Source organism: Cyphomyrmex costatus, unplaced genomic scaffold (assembly GCF_001594065.2).
Source record: "Cyphomyrmex costatus isolate MS0001 unplaced genomic scaffold, Ccosl1.0 scaffold332, whole genome shotgun sequence".
In the NCBI taxonomy this organism is placed as follows: Eukaryota; Metazoa; Arthropoda; class Insecta; order Hymenoptera; family Formicidae; genus Cyphomyrmex; species Cyphomyrmex costatus.
Window position 1 is genome coordinate 242,289 of NW_017277473.1, and position 17,082 is coordinate 259,370.

Genomic DNA, 17,082 nt, shown 5'->3' on the forward strand with positions numbered 1-17,082 from the left:
AATGATGACGTTGAAAGTTTTAAAATAAAAAATATTGTAAAACTTAAATAAATAAACTAACACTTAATTAAATGGTGTTGCTTCTTTAAATAAAAGGTTTACAAAGAGTCACTGTATGGTCAACTCCACAGGCAATCTTTCTCACTTGAGCACCTACTGCAACCTAATACAAAAAGACAACAAATTATTACAGACAAAAACGCACACACACGTGCATAGTTCTGCGAACAAAAGTTGAACTCGCAATTTTCGATTTTTCTAAGAAATGATGGATTACCGAATTTTTTTTCTTATTTCTTATAGCAACAATAAAGAAGTTGAAATGAAGATGAAATGATTCTACTAGCGTTAAATGGAACACAGGTTATACATATATGTCTAGTTATAATATGTACAGTTTCTAACTATATTATTAAATACACCATTTCTTTACAATTTATTTATATTTACTTCTAAAGATGAGACATTTATATTATATCACGACCTATTATTGTAATAATTGAACGAAATATGATTGTTTATAAAATACATTTGTTTTAATTCACTTGTCACTTACATGTTACAAAAGTACAAACCTGTTGATAGAAGCAACAACAAAGAACATATCCATTATGGAAATTTCGTTTCATTTATTCATCGTAATAAACTTTAATTCAAACATTACATTATTATTAAAATCAAGACTGTAATAGCCACCAATAATAGCTTAACAAAATATTTTAAAAACATCATTTTATTTTACAAAAAGAAATATTTGATAAATACTGATAAAACTGTAATTTTATTGATTGTGAATATCTAAACAAAAGAGAAAATCCTACTTTAAATATGTAAATATAAAAACAATTGTCATTTTCGGCTCAAGATTAATCCTTCCAAAAGTATATTTAGCAATATAGCCAGGAATTACATTTACATTGTTTTTATATTCTACTTATCTTTTATTCATATTTTAAATGTATTTTAAATTTACCTTTAAAGGAAAAAATTGATCCTTTATATGCCCTAATCCCAAACATCCAAATCTGTTACAACCCCACATGTATAAGTCCCCTGTGTTGGTTAACGCCGCCAATTGATTAATTCCACAGTATATATTTGTTACCTAGCAATTATAAAAATTTTATTAATATATAGTCTATGAATAATACAATATATTCACGAAAGGCTTTCGTATTGAAAAGATTTTTTTAAATAAATTTAAATCAAGACCGACGATTGTTCGGTGCACAATTTGGGGGAACTATAATACGTATATTAATTAATTATTAATTAATTTTAATTCGTGATAGTACCGCGGTAATTTATATGTAAGCGATTAAAAGATCCAAGCTAGACTGTTATAGGCTTCTTATTTGTATTAGTTATTCTTACATTAACGGTCTTTAGTATTGAATATTGTAAATTTAAATTATTTTAAATACCTTGACATTACGATTATACACATTATTGCCAAACAATGTAGGAGGAATCATAGTTGGTTTTGATACTCTTTGCACTTGAGGTCCAAGACCAAGTATACCATATCCCCATACAAAGACATTACCATCATCTGTAACATAATATATATATTAATTAATAAAAAAAATATATAATATATAAAATGTATTATATTAGCTCAGTATGTACTATATTAGCTAAATCAGAGACATATAAACATAACAGAAATTAATGTTTTAGTACAAAAAATACTTGAAACAATATTACTATCAAATAAAAACTATAAATAATAATTTTTAAAACAAACTATAAATAATAATTTTTTATTAATAATTTTTAAAACAAAACTGGTAAATTAATATTGTATTATCATAAGTTTTGATACTTACTGTTTAAGACCATACAAAAACATCCACCTGCTGCTATGTCTGTTATATATCCTAATGTTTCTGTACATAATTCTGTAGCAATGTTTACTTGACAATTATCTTCTTTAACTGGTAATTGATCATACTCCGAATTACCCCAGCCATACACTTTCCCTTTATCTGTAGTGTGTAGAAATATTTTGGTTATATATACAGATATTGCAGCTGATCAACATAAACCATTACAGTTTAATATCATAGTAACAAGCTCTGTACTTATGAAATTGGAGATTATAGACTAGTAAATTACATGAAGAAACAATATCGAGTTCTTAGAATTAGACGTCTAATTAAAACGCTATCGTTTTACAAAAATGTATATGTGCGACATTGATGTAATAGTATATGAAGATATGATAATGTATTGCATCTTATCAATAACGATTGATAATCGTTATTGACCTAGCGATTCTATCAGAGTTTAGGTTTTCATACATTTTAGAATCTCTTTAAAGTTAATAACCGCTAAAAATTCGCATATTTAATTATGGTACAGCGCAAAATCCCAACCATATTTAAACGTTGTTATGATATTTTATTACACAGAAGAGAGAGGGGGGGGAGAGAGAGAGAGAGAGAGAGAGAGAGAGAGAGTGTGTGTGTGTGTATGTGTGTGTCTTTACCGAACACTGTGTAGACGGATCTGTGAAGCACAACATTCTGTCGATAAAAAAAAATTACAACAGTTTCAGTAGCACTTTTCATAGTTCTACAATTCCTTATAAAAATAAACAATAGTTCCGCATTTTGTAATACTAAAAAATTAAGAATGAAAATATGTCATATTAACTTCGAGAATCTAGCACAATATTTTCTCCTTTAAAGTACCAAAAAACGTCAAATATTATCAATTTTGGCAACAGTTAAGTACAACATCCAGTTCTTCAAGTGTCGTGCTGGACACAGAGATTTAAAAAATTGATTAAAAATATGTAGCGGCCGGAACTCTGCTTAAAAATGATTGTAGAGCATAGAATTCTGCCAGTATTAACTAGAACTATTATAAACAACCAGTACGTCACTTTTTTCTCCAAGTGTCGTGTTATATTTATATTTAAATTTTATAATTATTAGTAATTGTTGGAATTTTGTTTTCATATTATATATTTTAGTAGAACTCGAATAGTACTAATTGGAACTGTTGCCAAAATTGATATTTGTCGTTTTTTTATATTCTAGAGGAGAAAGTGTCACGCTAGATTCTCGAAGCTAGCACGACATATTTTCATTTTTAATTTTTTAGTATTACAAATACGGAACTATTGTTTATTTTTATAAAGAACTGTAGGATTATGAAAAGTGCTACTGGAAGTGTTGTAATTTTTTTGATATCGACAGAATGTCATGTTAGCTTCACAGATCCTCTGTAGATTCATTTACAGATACAAATGACAAAATTAATTTTTATCACGTGCATGCCAATGAACAGTTAGACCAAGCAGTCAGTCTGTAACATAAAATTGACATTTGACTGAGAAACTGTGTTACAAAAAGCTATCTTTAAGTGCATTTTGATCTTTTTTTCTAATATGGCTATGATTTTATTTATTATTTTGACATTCATAATTAGATTGGGTTTCTTAAAAGTGATTGAAAGAGAGATGGTTATACTCAAGATCTTTTTTATGATATTATTTCCTGTAATGGTTATACTCAAGATCGTTTTTATGATATTATTTCCTGTAAAATCTGTGAAATTGATATTTCAGAGCTTTTAGAGAAAACATTTATGTCTTTTGATCACCTTGATCATATTGCATCATGATGTCATAATCAAGAAATGACACATTGAAGTATATCATTTGGAAATAAAAAAAAATATGAATACAAACAAAATACTAAGATTATTTTAAAATAATTGTAAAAATGGATCGAAGATATCCTTACTCTGTCCTAATAGTCAGTAAACTTGTGAAAGCACATAAAGTGAAAATATGCATAATAAATTTGTAAGTCTATTTTTATTTCTTTATATTTTATGACTGTTTATTAACTATGAAGAGATACAGTGAAGAGTAAGGATAGTTTCGATTCATTTTAACAAGTATTTTAAAACAATCTCATTATTTTGTATTATCCATTTTCTTTATTTATAAATGACAGGCAAGAAACTTCAACTTGCCATTTCTCAAAATAAAAATCCCAAATTAAAATAGGTACAGTAAAATATAAAATATAAGTGTAGTAAGTCTTAAGAAATTGACCAATCATAGTCAAGCATTTTTCAGATATTCGACTGTGACTAATTAATTCCTTACGATTCAAAGCTTATTATATCTATTGTATTTCAGGATTTATACTTAGTCTGAGTATATGTTGCATTTTATGGTTACATACCACTAAGAGCTAATACACAATCAGCAGCACAGGCAACTTTAACTATACGCTGTCCTGCCAAGTCACCCTTGACTAAACTCGGTCGATGTTCATTTTGATAGTGTGCAAGACCTGTTTGTCCATCAGCACCCCAACCAAATGTATATACTTCACCTGTCTCTGTCAAGAGTATACTATTATAAAATGTTAATGAGAAAATACATAAAAAAAAAGAACTATAATATAATTGTATAATATTTAATTCATATTTTATACCTGTGATCTTGACCAGCTGTTACAGTAACAATTTTATTTCCTTTAATATCAGGTATACAATGCACAGCCATACTTTTCTCGTAATTTTCATTCAATATAATTGGTCTACCACATTGACCATATGCATTGTTACCCAATGTGAACAAACCTTCTGTTGTTAATATTAATAAATGTGCTCTTCCAGCAGCCATGCCTATAATTTTGGTTGAGGTATTCTGTAATGGCAAAATTATTGGCTTTGGAATAAATACTGTATTGGAAAACTTTTCACCGAGATTGTAACCTGTTACAGAAAAACTAAGGTATAGTACTTTTAAAATTAAAGTTAGTTTGTTTCTAATAAAAACCTTATAATATTGATAAAATAGATCTTTAATTACCAAGTTGTGAATCTGTATTTATACCAGATCCATAAACAATATTCTTATCCGAAGAATGTACAGCATAAGCTGTAAAACCATATCCACAAGCAATATCTGACACCTTATGATACTCAGCAAAGGATAGTCTGTTTGGTTTTGAAAGGTATGAGATATTTTTTTTTAATGCTCGTGATTCTCCAAGAGCACCATGCTCCGCAAGACCCCACACATATACTCTACGATTATCCTTGTCACTTATTGGATATTGAAAAACTATAATCCATGTGATTTTATATAAGTAATCAATTCAATTTTGATGTTAACATACACAATATCTGGTAGAAATGTTTACTAACTTGGTAAAGTTTTAATCTCAGGCTTCAAAGATGTGGATGTCTTGCTGTCTAAGTGCAAATTTTTAGCATGCCTTGCAACTCGCATAAACCAATTACTTCTTGCATTCAACATTTTCGTAGATTTCCTCAAAATGTAAAGATACATTTTGTAGTTCTTTTTCTTCTTTTTTTTTCTTAAGATCCCTATTTAAATTTCTGATCTACTACAAAGAGTAAGCTAGAGTCACATTGAGCGGAAATTACAGCGGAACGGAATAGTGAAACCAATAGGGTGCAAACCCATGTAGCGGAATAGCGTAAAGCGGGGAGCACAGACTTTTGCATAACGCATAAACCATATACATAAACAATTTGATTGGTCCATTGACTCATGCATAAGAAAATGGACCAATGAAATTCCTTATGCACATGCTTTATGCGTTATGCAAAAGTCTGTGCTCCCCGCTTAAAGGTTGATTTATACTGGCCGTAATCTGTTAACTTATGCCGTAATCTGTAAAAATTGATCAATTATAAATCAGTATAAATCAACCTTAACGCGGAACGAGAGCAGAACCAATAACGAGCATTCCGTGTTTCTAGAGAATCTCGTGATTGGTTCTACTCTCGTTCCGCGTTACGCTATTCCGCTGCATGGGTTTGCACCCCTATGCCTGGTTTATGCTTCGGTCTTAAGGACTTAATCCTAAAATTCAGCCAATAGAATTCAAATTTCGGTTAGAACTGATAGCTTTATTGGTTGAATTTTAGGATCTTAGGATTAAGACCTGAAGCATAAACCAGGCATAAACCAGGCATTATTCTGCGATTGCGATTTCTGCTTTTACGCAAAATCTAGAAAACAGAGATGCGTCATTGAAAGGTATGGCTTGATTGGCTGTTCAAATGACGTGATCAGAGAGCCATTTTCTACCTTTTGCATCAACTATCATCAGCTTATTGGTCAAGAGCACTTATATTGAATTAAAATAGCGATGGTTACCTAACCCAACCGACGCAATACCGCATCTCTGTTTTCTAGGCCTCTAGCAAAATCATGGCTCTCATTGGCTATCGCTTGCCGCTTCACCGCTGCGCCGCTCTGGTCTGTAGGCTCCTTTAAGCCTATCGCACATGAAATGCATAATAGAGCATGAGCATAATATAAAACTGTTGAACCAATGCATCCAGCATAAAGTTGCCATATTAATTAACAGGCAAACGGGATCCTCCCGAAAGAAAGAATTCTAGTGCAGTCATCACATAAAAAAATATGATCTTTTTTGTGAATGAATGTTTTCTCGAAATGAAGTCAAAATTACAAAAGTAAGCAAATTCACTAGATATTGATCAATTAAATATTTTTATTAACCAATTAATTTTTAGTAAATTTGTTCACTTTTGTAATTTTTATCTCATTTTAAGTTACACAATTGACTCCTAGGTAATGCAGAAATAAAGAACAAACCTATTGTAATACGAGGTTTGTTTTCTGTGGTTGAACTAGTGTACACTTTTAAGCCCTAAACACAATGCGAGGGAATAGCGATAGCGATAAGTTTCAACTTATCAGAAATCGAATACACTGGAATACGCATTTTTGATAGGTCGAAACTTATCGCTATCGCTATTCCCTCGCATTGTGTTTAGGGCTTTAGAACTTAAAGTGAGATAGGTATATGTTTGATATTTGTAGAAAGCGCGAAAGAAAGTTCTAGTTCAGTCTAGTGCAGGAACAGGAAACAGACCAATGGGGAAGCAAGTACAGAACTTGCGACAGAGAGAAAAAGAGGGAGAGAGAGAGAGAGTGTGTGTATTTTCGTGTATAAGAGTGTGTGTACTATATATGTACGCGCGTGCGCGCGTTATGTGTAACGTGACGATGGAGCCGTCGTCGTCAGCGGACAAGCAGGCAAGCAGAAGCTAGCAGTTAGCGGAGTCTTCCTTGTCTTACGTTCAAACGGATGGACGTCGCTCGAGTAAACGTATTTGTTCCTCGTGGGATTAATGCAATGATCAACTGTCAACATTCATTGGTGCATAAAATATGCCACTGAGTGCTTGTCTCATATTTTTCGCAAGAGCGAGAACGATCAGTCGCGTTGAAGTCGAATCGGCGAGATAAAGAGAAGTCTAGAAACAGAAAGAGTGAGAGAGAGAGAGAGAGAGAGAGAGGGAGCGAAAGAGGGGGAGAAAGAGAGAGAGAGAGAAAAAGAAATATCCGGAAAGTGCACGACAATGTTGATTCTAACATGCGAGAGGACGGATGCAACAATCGTGTCTCTCGTACGTTAAGTTGTCATAATAATGGCAGACAATGTGCACAGAAAATCGCACAGGCTGTCAGATGGTAGCAGAAAAGTATCAAATCCCGTGCATCGCACGACCACGGAGACGATCCGTCTCGGCGAGATAGACAGGCATCATCAGCCGGTTGTTGTACCGAGCAGCGGTGTGCAGGCCGCGAGTGGCAATCGGAAGAAAACGTCGTCGTTCCAGATAACTAGCGTAACCGTAGGCTGTCGCATGAGCAATGACGCCGGCGAGGACTCCAACGACGACCTGGACGAGTCGCATACCGAGGACAATTCCGTCGAGCACTCGCGCATCACCGATCTCGACATCGAGACGCCAAGTTACTCCGAGGACACCTTCTCTAAAGAGGATGTGTTCTTCAACACGAGCAACGCCGCTCTCAGCACAGCCCCGGTGATTCCCACCAGCTCGCAGTACGGCCTGGCCATCGTGCCATCCGAGGGCGGCAATATTAGTAATTCAGTTAACGATAGCAATATCAATACTCTGGACATTACGTCTGTCACCGACAAACAGGACGCTGATCTGCGAGATGTTCACTCACATGGTAGAAACGAGAGGTTCAAAGTGGTGAAGATCGAGAGCACGGAGCCCTTCAAGAGAGGACGGTGGACCTGTATGGATTACCTCGACCATACATCTGTCAATCAGCCAATGGCCATCGGCACACCAAAGGTATCTGATCCAAACGAGGTGTGCATATCGTACGGCGTGACCGACAGTGGGATTGTTATACCAGAGACTGCAAAGCAATCTGTAGTGACAGTGACTGACGATAAAGGGATTAATATTGACACTAATGGACCAGATTCAGTGCACTCATCGATCACTGTGTCAAATAATCCCACGCAATCGGCATCAAGTGCAAGCTATGCGGTAAATAATTCAATATCTCCCAATGTACAGCATAATCCTACACAAACCCAGGCTAAAACGCAGCAGCAAATTCCGCAATATTTTCAATCTCAAACTCAACCGATAGCTACACAGCAGCAACAGCAGCAGCAACAACAGCAACAACAACAGCAACATCAACAGAACAGCCAAGGCTCTACATTACCCTCCAATCTGCAGACCACTCATCCGAACAATTTAGGGCAGCCTCCTCAGAGTATGCCTCAAGGATCTATCCCCATTATTACTAGTAATAGCACAGTAACCCCCCAGCCAAGTATACCTCACTCCAAGGAAGAAGCTTATGTAACGGTGAGCACTCAGAATCAATCCTTGCCAGTCCAGAATGTCTGCCAGTCGACAGTGCAACAAACGTCAGCTCCAAACTCTCAGGCTCCAAACATTCTCGTCACGCAGCACCAACAGTCGGAAGCAGCTTCCTGCCAGCAGCCCTTGCCGACGCAGCAACCACAAATGACACAAATCTCCGAGCCACTGACTGCCATACAAGGGATACAAAATATGCAGAGTATTCACAAGACGGCTGGGGCGCCGCAACAGTCACAAGCGATTGCACCCTCGACACAGCAGTTGCAGCCACAAACGACTAATGGTAACGCTCCAGTGCAGATCACACAAATGACAGCCGGTTGTCAGAGTGCTGTCGGTGGCCTGCAACAGCAAGGAAACATGACGTTTCATCAATCCGACCCGGAACAAGAATCCATCTCCGGTATTGTTGCTAACAGTACTACCGGACTTCAGTCGGCAGATGCAACTCTCCTTGAATCATTAGCGGAGGTTACGCAGGGCAGCGATGAGCATCGTACTCTCGAAGATAACGAAAGGTACTTGAAATAGGGATATGAAATAGGGATACTTGTAAAGAATTTAATTTGTTTGAATAAACAAATAAACTGTATTTGTTTGTAACAAATTTGTATAGCTTTCTATCGCTTTTTTTTATTGTCTCTTATTGTAGTTTAATAATTAAATAAGTTTATATGAACATTACATGTACATTGCAGTATGTCGGGGACGAGTGCAGTGGCGATTGATAACAAGATCGAGCAGGCCATGGTAAGAAATTGCTGTAATAGAGACATTTACTGCTCATTACTTTAATGGATGATAACTGTATTATAATTTTTTCTAGGATTTAGTTAAAAGTCATTTAATGTTCGCGGTACGGGAAGAAGTTGAGGTATTAAAAGAGAAAATAGCTGAACTTATGGATCGTATCAATCAACTGGAAGCAGAAAATTCAATATTAAAAGCACACGCAACTCCAGAAACATTGACACAATTGAGTCAGTCGACAGCAAAATTACCCCAAAACAATTCAGGAAATGGTCAATAGGTAACCATTGTACATAAGTTTCTATCGATACTTTGTCAAGTAAATAATGGATAATATAATTATTGTATATAACTTTACGATTTTTAGAAATTTATAAATAATGAGATTTATTATATATAAAAATATATATTAGCATTAGACACATTTTTTTAAGTAAACTAAAGATAATGGATTATTTTTTACTATTTCAGTTTACCGTTTAGGAAATATATTTAAAATCGTAAATTGAAGCTTTTTCCCTCTTTTTCAAAAAATGACAAATCATTTTGAAGATATATCTATTATTCCAGATAGAGAGTAACACATACGAAAATATACGAGTACATGCCAAGACTATAAGCAGCGCTGATGTGATAGAATTGACATTATTTTACATTAGAAACGTGATTTTTAATATTAACAAATAATTAAAGAGAAATAACAATACAACAGGATAGGCAGTTTGATATTCCTATATTATTTTTTCCATTATTTTTTAGTATTATTTAGATAATTTAAATGATTGATTTTATCAAATGTATTTAGCAGCATAAAAGAAGACTAAGTTTAACGACATTTATTAAGCATCATTTAAATTATCGACACTTTAATTTTTAATTATTTTTTTAGTCTATTTCTAAATAGATATTGATGACGAATTTTGTCAACGTTCATCATTTTTGAGTATCAAATCTTATTTTATAATCTGATCCATATATAAACTGGTTTTTAAAATTAGATATGTATGTACATATATGTATATACATACACTGTGTCCAGTAATAACCATATCACTTCTCATAAGAAGATAGATTGGACTAAACTGAGTCACAAAGTCCTAGATATATTAATTTCGAAAGATCGCCATGTATATGCGTATCCACCAGGCCGCAGTCTATCGCCAAATACAAGTAATACATTCGCAAGCATAATATTCTTTTTCACCGCTTGTGCGTTGCCAATATTGCTTATAGCGATTAACTTTCTGCGCGTTTAGTAAACTATGACAATGGGCGCGTTTAAATCGACAAAACGGCTAGCCTGCTCGCCGAGCAAATAAATATGATTGGTTGTTACATATAAATCAACTAATCACATTCAATCGCTCAGCGAGCAGGCTAGCAACTTTGTCCGACTCGAACGCGCCTAATGGGCGATCCTATTTCGCCACGTGCTTGTATTTGGCGATAGTCCGTGCTTTTCAACGATATTTAGAAATTAATATTTCATTACTCATTGTGAAAATGTTTAAATAGTACAGGGCTTTTCGATTAAACCATTCTATTTGCTCACGAGAGTTGATTCGGTTATTACCGTATACCCTGTGTACATACAATACAAACACACAAGAGTGTCTCGCTTGAAACTTCGAATGATCTCCCAAACTATTCGTTATTCCAAATAATGTTTCAATGCAACTTCCCACAGCATGTAAATTATAATAATATTGCAATATTACATGATAATACACATATCAATAATATTGCATAAATATTGCTGCAATATTAAACGTCCGCGAAAATCAATAATATTGTGTTAATATTCTAGTAATTATTAATTTCCAAGGGAGTTGTTGCTATGTTCTAACAGTGCACTATCAGCGCTTTTGTACCGTTCTATTTTTTATCTAGATCTAATAAACGATAAAGAAATGAGACACAATAGCGTTGATAGCGTGCTTGTCAATTACAGCCCAAAAATATCATATATCTCTGACTTAATTTATACACAGAGTAACCAAAAATTATACTGTCAAAAAAAGCTCATTTAACGTGTTACGATATACCAAAAAAATATAGTATAAATTTTTGTATTGACAGTGTATAAGAAACAGCCAGCTTACGTTCATTACTGAACCCTTTTAGAGAACTCTTTTTCGAAAAGTAGTTCAGGTAAAATGATCTGAAAATCGTGAGTAAAAAATCTTATAATGTTATACTCTTTATTCTATCCTATTATTCTTACTTAAAGAGCAACTGCACTCTGCTACCTACATCTAATGGTGCTCGCGACCATATAGGACATTGTAATATTTATATAATATATATATTGTGGTAATACCGCATTGCAATATACCACATTGTAATATTTGTACAGTATTGCAGTAATATTACAGTGTGATAAACTATATTGTAATATCTCAGTAAAATTACTGCAATTTTACATTATAATATTTTGTAATATAATATGTTATTAATTGTTTCGTAATATTGCATTAAAAGTTATAACTGCAGTATTACTACACACTGGGCTATGTTCAGATTCTCATCAGAGTGCCACTCCATCGTTAGCTGCATTCGAAAACACTACACGAGTTGCTCCGAGTATCATTTTGTCTTTGTTTAAAATTCAGTAAACAGCAAAGATAAAATAATACTCGGAGGCACTCGGGTAATATTTTCGAACGCAGCCCGTGTTGTTATCGAATATTAAACAAGGATAGTATAACACCCGGGGAGCACCTAGGTGAGAACCCGAACACGCTCCTGTGTGAATTATTTTTTTTCAAATGAGACATTTTCGATGGTCACAGATCCTCTTTAGGTAAATATGCCTCCAATATTTAAGATAAAGTGATCTTTATTTTTTAAATGAAATTGTATAATTTTTTTACATAATATGAGTTTTCTAATTATTCTATATTTCTAAACATATTTTAATATCAAGTATTAAGGTATAAATACCAAAAAGTTAGTACTTTACAAGATGTTTTATACTTTATTCTAGCACATATTAACATAAAATATTAAATATCTCATAAATTATTAATTAATTAATTTTTTTATTATTGTACCTTAATACTGAAACAATCTGACTTCCGCTGCGCCAATTAGTTCATCGACACACATAATAAAAAAAGAGAATAATATTCGGTTCGAGAGCAAAAGAAATTCGTAGGTAGTGAAAAGAGAACACAGCTGAATTATGTAATTAATAAATCACACATTTATTTAAAATAGACACACGAAGATTAAACAACGCATGAGAAAATATAAAGGAGAAAATAACAAATATAATTCGCAGAATATTCGGTGGTTTTATAAAGCTCGCGGGAATTTAAATTAAAACGGCACGTAATTACCTATTTCTTTCTACGCTAGAATGCATAGTTCTCGAAAATTGCGATCGAACTCAGGATTGTGCTGATATTCGCGAACGTGTTTGACAAGTGAACACGTTGTTTTGTATTTTGACGCGCGCGTTGCCCTGGTAACGCAAGTACACGCCGGTCTCGACAAATCGCAAAACGTGGATATCGTGGAATATCGTGAGTCGCGGGAATGGCCGCGATACGCATAAATATCGGCGACGGTTGCCGAGAGCGTTCGGCAGAGGCGGAGAATATTCCACCCCTGTTTTATTGCTGAAGCCGATGAAATTGGTGAACGGGCAGTAGCCGAGGCAGAGAACATTCCGGTCATCTAGAAATTGTATGTAGGTGATTCGTCGACTGCTGAGAACGCTCTACCCTCTGGATGTGTCAAGTCACCGAAAATGATGAAAGATGAGACTTTTCGTTGTTTGAAAACATTCAGCTGAGACAAAGTACGCTTCACCTCTCTTTTCTCACTCGGAACTCAATAAGATCTCGGATCGTGGGATGGAACTTGCTCGCTTAGCGGCTGAGAATTAATGACTTGCTCAGGATCAGGTGCGGAATCGGAATCGGTTTGTTTTGCCGTGCGTTACATATTTTGTTACACGACGTCGGGATATCTCAGTATGGTTTGATTTTTCCTGCCGATTGGCATCTCCCATTTCTCGCATCGTGCGTCTCGATTTCGGTTCTCGCGGGGAAAGATGCCGATCGACGGTAAGTACTTGATTTTCCCGGCTGTGTACGTCAGCAGCTTGCTATCATCTGGAATTATATTTTATTTAAAAGTATGCGGGCTTTGATAACATTTGGCAAATAATCAAAATAACGATGTACTTGGGGTGCATCGTTACAGTACTTTTCTAAACAAAATAAGATAAATCTTTTAAAAAAATATGTAATCAAAATTGATAATTTTTTAAATAAGTAACTGTGTTTTCTGCACATCAATTAATTCATGTAATTATTATTACGTTCATAAAAATATGAAGGTATGATAATAGTTTTATATGCAGAATTAAAGGAGAGAATCATATATTTTGTATAAAAAACTATATTACTCCGTTCAAAAAAATAAAGATTACCTTGAAAATTTGAAGACATGTTTATCTAGAGAGGATCTGTATATAATCATCAAAAGATATACCTCTTGAAACATTTAAGTAAGTTCAAAGTCCACTTTGAACATTTCTTTGGAATAACAAATAGTTTAGAAGATAATTGCATCTAAATCATCAAACATGACACTTTGTATATAAGATTGCCCCATTTTAGATAATACATTAAGATTTCTGATAAATTATGAGTGTTTTCCGATTGCTTAATACATTTTGGGAGCTTTCCAGCAAAGGACACAAGCGACACAGTGTAACACAGCGAATCATTACATCTTTGTTGTTCGCCAACGTTAAACAAAGATGAAATTATCACTGTGTTACACAGAATTGGAAAGCTCCCTTTAACAAACGTACACAAGAATGCACAAAGTGCAGCATGGTACATGACGATTCAATTGAAATAAAATGTGTACGTTATGCACGGTTTGGGGATTCATTTTGGATAAAATTAGATTAAATGTAGCTTTTCTATCTTTATTAAATAAAAAAAAGTAAAAACGCTGATCACTCAACATCCTTCATTTATAAACACCACGGTTAGTAACATGTAATTATCACGAATACGGATGTGTGATATTGTGTTGACATTTACGACAATTGGAATGCAACTTTGTGTCATCGTGTGCACAAAAGTGTCTAGTGATTTTACAATTGGAAAGCCCTCTGATAAATACTGAAAATGTTTTAAACAAAAGTTGTATGGTTCAAAGAGGGACATAAAAAGATACCATTTAATCTTGGATGGTATTATTAAGGTCAGGTCAAAATCACTTTCACAAAAATGATAAAGAATTTTATTATAGTGTTTTGAAAAGAGCTCTTGAGGCAAGCTACAAGAATATATAATGAAAAATGAAGAGTTCCGTTAACAAAGTCAAAGTGAATGGCCTTGACCTGATCTTAACAACGTCAAGATCCAATCAATAGTACCTTCTTATGTATCCCTCCGAACTATATTTTGTTTCAAACATTTTTCCGTATCTACAATAATTTTCTTAATGCATTATTAAAAATGGGATACTCTGTATATACAATAGGTATATAGGGCGTCCGGTAATGACCACATAATCTTTCGTTGGCAGATAGAGTAAACTAAATTAAGTTGAAAAGTCTTATACCATTTTGCAATTTTCGCAATAATCAACGAGGTATTCAATTCTAAAACTTGCCAAATAAATGGGTAAGTGCTCGGCTGTATACTGCTAAATGCACGTCTCATCCATCGTAGCCGCTATAGAGGCGCGCGGGTAATCGTTTACTGCAAGCGGCAAGAGTTACAGGCAATATAGTATGAGACTTTTCGACTTGGTTTAGTCTGTTTTACATGCCTACGAAAAATTATGCAGTCATTACCGATTATGTATATATGTGTATCAATTTACATGAAATTTTAGTTATATAGTGCTATTTTCTATGACTTACCTGTTGAGTATAAATTAATGTAGAGTTATTTTGGATAAGGGATAAAGCTTCAAAATCAAAATTGCACTAATTTAAAAGCTCATAAAGAACTTCGAATTTTGAGGTTACGAGCGATTTCCTATTATTAATTTTAATCAAATGTTCACTTAGCTCCTCACTTTTAAATTGAAATTTCTGTTAATTGGGACAAGTTCAAAAATTTTTCTTGTGGGGTTTAAAAGATTATAAACAGTTCCTAATTCTGAGCTATACATTTTTTTATTTCAGCGTAGTAGGGTGGAATGTTTCAGTCTGACAAAGGTTCGAATAATTTTTTCCAAGTTCTTTATATGAAATATATTAAAGATTTTTTAAAGAACTCTTAAAAGTATCTTAAAGTTTTATGCATTGATTTTAAACATTCTGCTCAATGGGTAAAAAATTGCGAAAATTATAAAATGATAAAAGATTTTTCGACCAATTGTAAGTTTAATTTGCTCTATCTACACACAAGCATTTTGTCAAAACGTACCCTGTATGTATGAGTTTATACATATACATATATGAGGTGTTTTTTAAATAGTGCTATAATCATGTAGCGCTATTCTTGATCAAAAATTGAATCGATAAGTCTTGAATCATTTTTCCTACGATACTCAATGAAGCAGACATTATTGAGTAATGCTAAGGGACATTCAGTAAGCTTTATAATATATTCTGGAGCGAACCTTCCGTATACTAAACTATATAGAAAATTGCAGCCGAAGAAGAAAAGGAAAGCAAACAATTTTGATTTTTCTGACTTTTTTCTACTTATGATAAGTAAAACAGCATTAGCCAATCAGCAAATCTCTGACAAAGAAAACAATACTAACTTTGCATTAGAGTTGATTAAAGCGTCCTTGTTTAAAAATTGAGATACCCTACTCCTCAATGGCTTATTCCATTATGTTATAGAGCTCAATGATTCGTGCGGTGGCCTTAATTCAATTAGCGCTGTCCTTTAGATGGATGTACGCAGTCAGTCAGCTGCGCAATACGCACCCGATAGTGTACACTCGTATACACTACTAGATACGTAGTCTGCGCAGCCTACTAACGTGCGCTCATCTAATGTGAGTTTCTGCGTTTTGTACACTAGAAACACACAGAACACTTAAAGCCGCAATAAAGACTTTTGCATAACGCATGTACATAAATAAAGGAATCAATCCATCAGAATTTTCCCTTCTTCTTTCCATTTTACGGAAAAAACTTTGATTCTTTTACGCATTTTATGCATTATGCAAAAATCTGTACGGTAGTTTTTACCGCGCGGTGAACAGTGAGCTCTAAAATGAAGCAAATCTTCCATATATTAAACTATAGAAAACTATAGTCCAACGGAAAAAAGGAAAGCAAGCAAATATTAGTCTTTCTGACTTTTCTACTTACAATAATAAGCTAATCAGCGAATCCCTAACAAAGAAAGCAGTACTATCTTTGCACCATAAGTATTGTTCCTTTTGTCTCTCGAAAACTGTTCGGAGTCACTTCGAACGAACCCAGTGTATTTAATGGTGTTCTTTTAAACGGAAGTCGTATAGGAGGCAATCGAGGTCTTCAAGATGAATATATTTGTTCTATTATACCTCTCGTCAAAGTGGTTGAGAATAATTTGGGTCCACTCAGAGTTTCCCTGTAACGCTCCCTCGCGAAACGATAGTTCAAAACGGTTCCATTCGGTTAACTTCCTGTTTTACGAATCTATTTCCGGAATT

General features: G+C 34.0%; 2 protein-coding genes across 3 annotated transcripts; one reads left to right on the forward strand and one right to left on the reverse strand.

Annotated features, from left to right (window-relative positions):
* Positions 1–71: 71 nt before the first annotated feature.
* On the reverse strand, positions 72–5,422 carry LOC108776033 (Williams-Beuren syndrome chromosomal region 16 protein homolog). The gene is made up of 8 exons (XM_018542531.1): positions 5,179–5,422; positions 4,841–5,095; positions 4,461–4,743; positions 4,206–4,378; positions 1,830–1,988; positions 1,425–1,552; positions 974–1,105; positions 72–163 (listed from the first exon to the last, which is right to left on the reverse strand). The coding sequence occupies exons 1-8, from the start codon at positions 5,321–5,323 to the stop codon at positions 86–88; spliced, it is 1,353 nt and encodes a 450-aa protein (XP_018398033.1). The 5' UTR covers positions 5,324–5,422; the 3' UTR covers positions 72–85.
* A 1,657-nt stretch (positions 5,423–7,079) lies between these two features.
* LOC108775994 (protein bunched, class 2/F/G isoform) lies at positions 7,080–10,137 on the forward strand. 2 transcript variants are annotated; one of them, XM_018542482.1, is made up of 4 exons: positions 7,080–9,215; positions 9,396–9,447; positions 9,524–9,727; positions 10,018–10,137. In XM_018542482.1, exons 1-3 carry the CDS (start codon positions 7,465–7,467, stop codon positions 9,725–9,727), a joined length of 2,007 nt encoding a protein of 668 aa, XP_018397984.1. In that variant the 5' UTR covers positions 7,080–7,464; the 3' UTR covers positions 10,018–10,137. The 2 variants fall into 2 exon arrangements, with proteins under 2 accessions (XP_018397984.1, XP_018397985.1); XM_018542483.1 differs by lacking the exon at positions 10,018–10,137 and adding an exon at positions 9,919–9,951.
* Positions 10,138–17,082: the final 6,945 nt, after the last annotated feature.

Excerpts from the sequence above, each read along its gene's own strand:
- LOC108776033 (XM_018542531.1), bottom strand. The coding sequence starts at position 5,323 with ATGTATCTTTACATTTTGAGGAAATCTACGAAAATGTTGAATGCAAGA. Across the intron at positions 4,744-4,840 it reads AAATACAGATTCACAACTTG|GTTACAATCTCGGTGAAAAG; the intron begins GTAATTAAAGAT and ends TTTCTGTAACAG. Across the intron at positions 1,989-4,205 it reads TTGTGTATTAGCTCTTAGTG|ATAAAGGGAAAGTGTATGGC; the intron begins GTATGTAACCAT and ends TACACACTACAG.
- LOC108775994 (XM_018542482.1), top strand. The coding sequence starts at position 7,465 with ATGGCAGACAATGTGCACAGAAAATCGCACAGGCTGTCAGATGGTAGC. Across the intron at positions 9,216-9,395 it reads ACTCTCGAAGATAACGAAAG|TATGTCGGGGACGAGTGCAG; the intron begins GTACTTGAAATA and ends TGTACATTGCAG. Across the intron at positions 9,448-9,523 it reads ACAAGATCGAGCAGGCCATG|GATTTAGTTAAAAGTCATTT; the intron begins GTAAGAAATTGC and ends AATTTTTTCTAG.